At 42.4% G+C, this 10,154-nt stretch overlaps 1 protein-coding gene across 1 annotated transcript; it reads left to right on the top strand.

Moving 5' to 3' along the window:
• Positions 1-3,141: 3,141 nt before the first annotated feature.
• Positions 3,142-9,327, top strand: LOC121608649 (fibulin-7). Its single transcript, XM_041939922.1, has 8 exons — positions 3,142-3,210; positions 5,050-5,209; positions 5,302-5,472; positions 6,056-6,181; positions 7,283-7,468; positions 7,557-7,694; positions 8,014-8,149; positions 8,343-9,327. The coding sequence occupies exons 1-8, from the start codon at positions 3,142-3,144 to the stop codon at positions 8,704-8,706; spliced, it is 1,350 nt and encodes a 449-aa protein (XP_041795856.1). The 3' UTR covers positions 8,707-9,327.
• The last annotated feature ends 827 nt before the right edge of the window (positions 9,328-10,154 follow it).

The following is a 10,154-nucleotide window of genomic DNA, read 5'->3' as shown; positions in this document are numbered from 1 at the left end:
TATCACATGCTGTAAATCAGCAAATGTTGGTAGCGTTTCTGTCACATGAGAAGCACATATCTCACATGTGTGACAGCCTCGTTTTCAGCTTTGTGAAGATGCATTTTACAGCTAAATCATTTTTTTAATGGTGCATTCATCTTAAGTAAGTTTTCTCACTAATAAAGGAACTGTTAATCCTTTTGCCTATAAATAAAATAAAAAAATCACTAGACAGCAAGGGTGTGGCACATTGTTTTCTGAAAAGCATCTAGCCGTTAAAACTGCCACACAAATGTAGTGGAATAAAAAGTACAATATGTACATGATGTGCTTGAATTTGTACTGAAGTACTCGAGTAAATGTACTTAGTTACTTTCCACCACTGCATGGAGGGTAGAATAGAAAGCTTAGTCTGACCTCTCCTTCTTCAAGAATAAAAGTTAAATCCCAGGTAGCAAATCTTTCCAGGAAAAAAGACACAAAAGTAACTGTTTAATTACTGTTTTGTTAAAGTACTTACAACTTAAAAAATATGCAGCTGATTCAATCAAAGAAACTTTCTCATTGCTCTAAGTCCACTTTTCTTAACTCATGTTTGCTTGTGAATACCAGAACCTATGAAACAGTCTTAAAAGTTTTAGAATTGTATTACTTCACTTAAGTGTGCAGCCATCACAGCAGATGATGCTGCAGCAGCTTTGATCTTTAACAACACATCGATCATGTGATTTGTGTGCAAAATCATGTTCTGCAACGTACGAGAAGGCTGTAAAACAAATGTAATGGAGTAAAAAGTGTTTTCTGTGAAATGATGAGAATAATAAAATAACATAAAATGGAAATCAAGGGAAGTGCAAATTTCTCACTGCTGTACTTAAGTACTTGAGTACATTTAAAGTAAATATTTAACCTACTTTCCAGCACAGACAGCGAGTGTGTTACTTGTGCCAGTCAGCCATGGAGGACAAATGCTTCATGGTCTCTAACATCATGTCCCAATGACAAACAGAGAGGTTTACTCTTGGTAGAGATTGAGTATTCATCACTGTTAAATGAGGGGAGGTTTGTTTTGAGAGACTGGTGTCCGTTATTCAGATGAATCACAGCAGGTGAAGCTTGATGTGCAGGCTGAGATGTAGGAGGTAATTTTTCTTGTAGCAGAAAATGAGGCGGCAGAACTTTAAGTGGTACATAATGTCCAGATAGGTCTGAGCGTGGAAAGGTACAGGATGGAGCTGTCTGGGTGTCTGTTTGGACATGGGGACAATGTTGTTTTTATGGGCCGTGTGTGGGAAGCATGAATCGTGATTCACACATTGTAGGGATGATTCAGAGTCTGGAGATGACTGCAGCACAAACACAATAGACTCCCACTCTTTTCTCTCCCCTGTGGGCTGAATGGATTTTGCACTGGGGATTCAGTCCCCAGGCTGCCCAGTTATCTCTTATCTCTTTGATTTTGCTGCATCAGTCAGGGACTGTCTGACCCTGCTGAGCCAAACGGCAGCTGCAAACACAGTCTGTTCTGGCCCCAGTCAGACGCAGCCACCCACTAAGATGATTTCTCAGGTGAATCCAACAACCGAAGGAATCATTGTAAGCTCCTTGCTGCTTGGGCTCAAAGCAGTACTCAAGAGCCTGAGCCCCCTCATTAGTCTTTGAACTGCAGTGGTGGCGGCTGCACACTGAGGACAAAAGTCCATTTACACAGTAAATGTTTTCTCTGCGGCAGCGTTGTTCAGTTGCAAACTAAACTGAGACACACTCACATATTTACATTTAATTAAACGATCTGATTTTCCACAACGACAGTTTCATATGCAGAATCAATGCAATTTTATTCCTCTGTAACTAGGAGCTGAGGATACAGACATCGTGCAGAGTGAATCTCACAAAGTAAATTTGAAAGTGATGTAATATTGACTTCGCTGGCTTTGTCAGTCTGGACAGATGCAGCCTTACAGCCTGACAAACATTTCTCAATTTCACTGCCCCTACTAACGTGTATTGTAGTACCATACTCCACCATACTGACAGATGTGAGAATGGTATTACTGTTAACTAACTTGCTAACTTGTACTGACTGTTGGACTGCACTTTTTCCTACTTTGTACTGCAACTGCTGCACATCAGTTTCCCCTCAGGACAAATGAAGGTCTGTCTGACCGTGAAGAGCGCTGAGTTTCAAAAAATAACAGCGAGCCAGGTGGAAATTTTCTGATTTTAGCAGTCTGGTTAGAAAAATAAGGGAATGAGTCTTTTCACAGCTTTAAATCACCATGTTTGGTCTGCAATAGTAATATATATATAAGGAGAAAATGAACATTTACCACCTGTCACCTTCACCTGTCTTGTTGTATTCCCTGACCCCACTGTCAGGGCTATATATGACTGCTCTGAGCCCATTATCAGGATGCAGCCATGTGAGGTTTGAGAGAAAAATGTTTTTTGTTTCGTTCAGTCCAACTAGTATACAGTGCTGAAATGCATGTGTGAATATAATCCTGCAGAGGGCACAGCTTCTCTGTAGCTTCTCTTCATCACAGGTAATAAACATTGTGTCCATCACTGGTGGCGAAAGCTGAGCTGACTGAGCTGAGTCAGGTGAGTGCATGTATAGTAACGCCATTTTTCATCTAAATATAACTGACAATACTGGCTGAGTTTACTCTTGAGCTTACAGATATTATTGCTGTAAACAAGCCTTTAACAACACCAAACATTAAAACTAGTGATAGCATGTTCTAATCCCGTGTTTTTAACTTTATCCTTTTGTTTGCGTTTTGCAAAGTGCCACATGTCTTTGTCCTTCAGAGTGAATCTCATCTGGTGTTTCTGGACAGATTGTGCATGATGCATCTTTTCTGGCACAATTCAGTTTTCCTCTTCGTCTACATAGACATGATATAGGGAGGAAGTGCACACTGAGTTAAGTAAAGGGATAATCATGTGGTCACATTTTTCTTAAAGTCTCTTTCCCTGATTGGTTCCTGTAGAGTAAACCCAACATTCCGCAGTGGTTTGCTGCAGCAGCTTTTTCCACTGCCAACCGTGGTCATTCTCTCACCTGGAGTCCCTGCACTCACTCAAAGTTCCCACTGCCTGCAGCTTCTCACACATTTGAGGACTGATCGCGATTGGATTGGAATCAGTGGAAACATGCTTGCTTCAACTGCGATTGTCACCACCATGCTGTGCTTCTGCTCATTCTATGCAACTTTTGGACAGGTGAGCGAGTCCAGTGTCTCAGTCTAATGAGCTGATCAATGAATTACAGCTGCAGTTGGGTGCCTTAGCTTATATCAGTTCTACTCTATCTATTGAATTGATCAATTTACTTCCGTGCATGGCTTGAAATGCAAAATCTGCGTAAGCTCTCTTCTCTTACTTTAAGTAAAACGGGCCCCACTGTGAATGTCCATGCACTCAATATATCTATACTGTGCTTCGCTGCAAGCCTGCTAAACCTTTCCAAAAAATTGCATCTGCCTGTCAATGATTCTCTTTTGGCCTTTGCATGCATGTCTGTGTTTGTGCATGTTTGTTTGTGTGTTACTACTGAGAGATATTCAACATGTCTATATCTTTATGAACATCCATGAGACTGCGAGTGTGATGCTTTTGGTCTTGTATGTGTGCATATGTTGTTTAAAGTTGCATTTCAAAGTGTTTAAAAGTTGTCACACATTCAACAGTTTGACACATCTGGTAGATTTAACAGTACTGTACTGTAATCTTGAGCTCCAGTGCTGCATGCCTCCTACACACTGTCACCCAGTTAACATGAAGCCATGTGAAATGTAGCTTAACATGGGCAGAAAGAGGCCTTTGACAACTACACTATAAACACCAGCCGACCCCCCCGGCCGACTGAAGTCTCTCCAAACCCCAGGTCTGTCCAAATCAGAAAGGTGTTTTCAACAAATATTGACTCTTCTTACATAACTCTGGCTGGATGAAAACACTAATTGGTTGTCTGAAAACATGCATGAGAGGACAGGGCAGAAGGTGGAGAATGACGCTGTTGAATGAAGGAGACGACTTGCATAGAAAACACTGCCACTCCCTCGCCCCTCCAGCCAATCAAAAGGGGGACTGCAACACAGGTTGTGTTTATGATGAGGGCGTTTATACCCGGCTGGCTTACCCTACCACATCACAAAGAGCAGGCTGACTATACTTTGCTGATTTCATCCCCTCCGCTACAGTGACGCTTACATAACTTCATGTAATGACGATTTTAAACCTCCACACGGGGTCACACCTAAAAACCACACAGTAAATGGTTACCTTCAGAGAGTGTCCCTGTGTTTATGACTGGGTTACAGTATCTAGCTTTGAGAAGAGGAGGGTCATGCTTGCAGATACTTACAGTAGCTAAACATGCTCTGATCCCACCGCATTCCCTCACTCATGTAACAGCCCAGCCTCTGTGCCGCACAGGGCTTCAGCAGACGTTCATTTGCTGACATGCAGTGGAGCTCGCTTCTGTTTTGGTTTTAATTAAACCATCTACCTGCACAAATGAGTAAGAAAGCAATGGATTTACTTTGGTGAAGTAACCTCAGGAATTCACAGGCGTTTAAGGTGATCTGATTTTTTTTTTCCCTCCAAGCCACATTCAAAAATATGCACAAGAAAAAAACAGCAGGTGTAATTAGATAGAGATAATCTGGTGACTGGGAACTAAAAATTTAATTGTTGGCAGAATTGTAGGAGCAAAATATAATGATGAAAAAGTGAATGTGACGTATGCAGCTTTCAAGATCTAAATAGTGACACTATATATAAACCAATACAGTCTTAAATGCTCCTAAGGATTAGAAGAATGGTGTTTTGACAAAAATCACAATCTTCTCATATCAAAATGATTGAATGAAAGCACTTACAATCATGTGCCAACACGTGTATTTGCAAAAAAGCAAAAAATTGAAATCCTTGGTTTGATAAACTCCAATATAGATTTTTGCGATCTTGTCATTAAGTTGCAAATCAACTTTGAACAAGCTGTTGTGACATTTTAATTGACATTTACTGACATCAATTGTCCTCTCTGTTTTGTTCCAGGACTGTCCGAGTAGACAGGAAATACAGGGCTCTCTGAAGCAGGTACAGAAGCTTCTCTCGGCCCATGAAGCCTCGTACATGCAGAGTCTTCGCAACCTGAAGAAGAAAATAAACTTGTTGCAAAGCAATGCAGGGAAGCAGACAACAAGAGCCATCAACAGTGAGCAAAAACCCTCAGAAAGACGGATTTATTCAAATGCTAGATGAACAAATATCTGCCATTCTGCTTCTTACCTACTACTTTTCCTGCAGGTACCTGCCCAAAATTGGACGCGCCCATCAATGGGAGGAAACTTGGCAAGTCACTCAGCGTGGGCCACGAGGTTCACTTCCTGTGTGACCCTGGTTATGAACTTGTTGGATCAGAGAGCAGGGTTTGTCAGGAAGGCCTGACCTGGGGTGGCCAGCAGACGAGCTGCCGAGGTTAGAGACCAGCACCGGTCTCCTGCCACCTGGCCTCATTATGATGGTCACTTTCTCCACTTCCTCCTCCTCATCCTCTTCCCACCAGTGTCTCTCCTTTTCTTCGACCTGACCATCCGCTGATGTTGTTATCTAACCCACTGATCACATTTTTAGGCTTGTCATCGTTCTCTTTGTTACCTTCCCCTCTCCTGTTATCTGTTGTCATTCCTCCTTTTGTGCATCATGCATGTCACCAGTGTTTTTCCATGTAGAGATACCTTTCATACGTGACCCGTGATCATATTTCCCCTTTATGTACGTTGGTCATTGTCCAGAGAGCTGATTGAATGCTGTGACATGCGATATTCCAACCTCTGTGTCCTCTGACAGCTCGCTGACTTTAAGATAACAGCTGAAAGGCTGTTTGATCAGGCTTTGGCTGCACCTAAAATAAACTCATCCGCTCCCTCTCTAACATGCATATGCCATGATGTCATATGCCATGATTAGTTTATCTTTAAGCATCAAAGATATTTGGTTCCATATGTCCTCGTGTCTGGAAGTTTCCTTGTGTAACCTTCCTCTCTGTCTTTTCCCTCAGACATCAATGAGTGTGCGTCCTCTCCTTGCCTGAATGGTGCGACATGTGTGGATGAAGTGAATCAGTTCTCTTGTGTCTGTGCCAAAGGCTGGTCCGGAGCCACCTGTCAGAGCCCTGTGCCAACATGTAGGTATACCACACACACACATACACACACACACACACACATCTTACTGCTGTTCACATTTAAATAACAAGTATGAGTTTGGGTCCTGGGTGGCACAAATGTTTTGATACCTTAATCTTAATATTAGGACATTCATGTAACAAACAAGTATCTAAGACAATCACTGCTGTGCACATTTTTTTTAGGCAGCTATCCAAATCCTCCCAGTCTGCTAAAGGAGATTATACTGGCCAGTGGTTTGGCTTGCCAATACAAGCCAGTGCTACATACCACAAAGTGGGTTTTATTGAATTCCAGCCTGAAGTCCAGGACGGTGCTGGTTGAGTGGCAGCTGATGTGGATGGTGGAGTTAATACACAAAGAGAGACTGTGGCTCTGTTGAGCCCAGTTTGTTGTTTTTCTCAGTCTGTTTAATATTTCCACACTAACTTGCAGTTTGTTACTGTGGGTCACCTCATTTGTAGAGACTATGGCCAGTCCGTAGTGGGTATCAGTATTAGAGAGAGATAATGACCAATAATAATATATTGACTGAATATGTATCTATTAACAAGGATCCCTTTTATAAAGTATTTTTTACAATGATATGCACTATTTCTATATGCTAATCATCACTAAGTCTATTTTGCTGCATCTTATTTATTAATAATTCTAGCAGAGGTCAATCGCGTTCATTAGAAATCACATGATATCACACACATCTGTGTGAATTGATGATGAAATGATGCCAATATTTTTACATGGCAAATTAAAAAAAATGTACAATGTAATTGCTCCAAACCCTGTAAAAAGACTTCTAGCTGAATTGCAGCTGATGTTTGGAGGTACATCATGAAAGACATGGCAGGGTGATATCTGCACATTGGATTAAAGGCACCTTTTCAGCCTCATACCAGCACTTTATGCTGATAAAAGCCAATCACTCTACTCTTTAGTTCCATCTGAAACTGGCAGGTGTGACTGACTCTGTCTCACATCATAATGTCGTACACATCAGCAATATCTGTTACACATTGTCTGTTAATGACTGACTGAACGCTGCTGAGCAGGGAATGAAAACACACAGCTTTCTTTACCTCCTTCCTGTCCTCCTCTTTCAGTCTTTGTCACCATGACAAACACCTCTGCCGCCACCTCCCCAGCCACTGCCGCGGCCTCCACGCTGCCTGCTGCCACCACTGGGCCCTTTGTTCGTCCATCGCGCTGCACTATAATGCAGGGGACCACCCACTGCACCTGTGAGCCAGGATACACCATCTCTGGCAGGGACAGCAGCACTTGCACTGGTAGGACTGATAGCTGCTCTGTAACTAAATCGGGTGTACTCATTTATGTTCCCTTGGACGTTCACTATGGATGCAATGTTCACTTCAGATATAGATGAATGTGAGCTGTTCCATAATGGCCAGGCTGGGAGACTGTGTTTACATGCTTGTGTTAACACCCCTGGTGGCTACCGCTGCTCCTGTCCCACCGGATACAACGTGACCCGCGATGGACGCAGCTGTAAAGGTGTTTTTCTTTTTCTAATCTAAAAAAAAATGTAAAAATCTGCCCTCAAAATGTCACATCCAAACCGCAGAACGCAACCACCTCTGTTCCAATTTTTCATATAACATACTTGCTAAGCCTCCTATGTGTAGGACTGTTACATTTTTTCTGGAAACTCATAAATTTGAATAACTTTACAGTGCATTTAACTGCAAGTTTCACCAAAAATGGCTTCATTTCACAAAAACGATCAAGAATTTAATTTTCTACAGTGTGAATGACATCCCAAGTAACTTTCCTGTTTGAGTAAATGTCTAACTGTGTTGATGTCCCCTCACAGACATTGACGAGTGTGCCACCAGACAAAACAACTGCACAAAAGACCAGATGTGCATTAATACGTACGGTGGTTTCCAGTGTGTCCGTGTGGACTGCCCCAAAATCCCTAATGCGACATATGTCAAGACATCGCCTATGTGAGTATCAGCTGTAACTACTTTTTATATCCAAGTTCACTCCCCATTGTACAAATAAAAGAGTTCTCATTTGAGATGCACAGCAACAAGTAGATATGGGGATGAAGCTTTGATTCCATACACTGAACCATCTCTCACTCTTGAATCAACTCTTTCAGCTACATCTTCCTCAGTTTTTCACTTACATTTCCAGGCGTTGTGAACGTAACCCCTGTCCGGTGGACAACAAGGCATGTGCTCAGACCCCCAACTCTTTCTCCTACCATTACCTGGCTGTCGTGTCCAACCTGTCAGCTCCTCGTGTCATGTTCAGGGTCTCAGCGCTTCGTCCAATGGGTGACACACTTCGTTTCTCTCTGCTGGGGGGAAGGCAAGCTCGGCGCCACTTCACAGTCCAGCGTTCAGACCGTGTGACAGGTCAGCTGATGCTGGTGACCCCCGTGCAGGGCCCCGCCACGCTAGAGGCAGAAGTGGAGATGAGCGAGCTGGAGAGACGAGTCCAGCTGGGGAGGTATATCACCAAAGTCACCATGTTTGTTTCCCAGTATGACTTCTAGAAGGAGAAGAATGAAAGTGGAAACACACAGAGCACAAAGGCCAAACAGGAGTCTGGTTTGGATTTAGCTAAGCACTCTATATTTGGCCATGGATGTGTAATAATCTCATGTATCGTGGCGACCATCTATAAAGTCAAAGAAGTTGCTGCAGCTCAAAAGTGTAGTTAAATAAGCGTGAGCCAGCATGTCGACTCTGCAGTGATGGATGGATTAGCACTTGTCTTGCACACCTGTGTGCAATAAATATTTTAGAATATGGGTTCTTCAGGGGCATAGGTAATAAGCTATGGAGACACAAACGTGTGATGTTGGGTTGACTAACCATGGAAACAAGTGTTTTGTGTGGATTAACTAAAATAGATTTATTGCACAAAGATATAAATGATTGTAGGAGATATAAAAGGTGAACGACATGATGTAGCAGCAACATCCACAGTCCACCCTGAAAGAAAGTGTTATTTTATAAATGACAGTCCTGCTGTGTTGACGTTTATGGTATGTATACTGGACACATAATCATGACATGTGACGATTTTGTAATTCTCTTTGCTAATTTACTGCTGTTTTATTTATATTCTTGTTTTACTACAACTGCTATGTCTTTGTCTCCAATACTATCATTAAAACACCATTTAGACCCCCTACAAAGTTTGGTCTTTTATTTGCACATGCATGAAATGTTTGGTATGACTAGAATGTTTAAATTTGCTGTCTCCCTAAAGTGAACTATGCTGTAAGAGCAGTCTGATACATACAGTAAATACATAGTATACACACACACACACATATATATATATATATATATATATATAGAAGCAGTGATGTACTGTATATGAGCGGTGGTTGTTTGGGAAACACTTCAGTTCAGTTCTTGCAGTACAGAGCAGTGCTGTTCAGCAGCAGCAGCAGGCTGCTCAAAGAGCCACTGTGTTCTCACAGTGGATGAAAAACTTTAACTTTTAACTTCGCAAAACAAGCACTCACAGAAAAATACAGGAGTCACATGCACCCTGCAGGTAATGTGTGCACGACCATTTTCCTTTCACGAGGAGGTGTGTGTTTGAAAAAAGTGTGATGAAATGTGTCACTTCCGTGCTGTGCCAGCCATCTATCTACTCCTTGGTGTTACACAACTTTCTGAAAAAGAAGCCGCACAAAAGTACATCTGTGGATAGTGAGGCAAAGTGTAGGTTCACTGGAGACTTACAGGATGTCTTTAGTTGCAGAGGGGCTCCACAATGTGGCTGAGACTCACTGATGACTCCACTGAAGGGGGCTTGGGGGGCGGGGGGGAAGCTTTAGCCACGGGATCCTAAAACGAGATTGCACGCTGAGTGAAGAAAAAAGATGCATGGAGATAGAGAGGCAGACAGAGAGTGATGGCTGAATAGAGAAGGCTGAATAGGGGATGATTCACACCAGCCAGCCAGTCGGAGGCCGAGTGGTGC

The sequence above is a fragment of the Chelmon rostratus genome, chromosome 1 (genome assembly GCF_017976325.1).
Source record: "Chelmon rostratus isolate fCheRos1 chromosome 1, fCheRos1.pri, whole genome shotgun sequence".
Lineage (NCBI taxonomy): Eukaryota > Metazoa > Chordata > Actinopteri > Chaetodontiformes > Chaetodontidae > Chelmon > Chelmon rostratus.
Note: the sequence above shows the minus strand (reverse complement) of the source record. Positions and strands in the feature narration are given on the sequence as shown.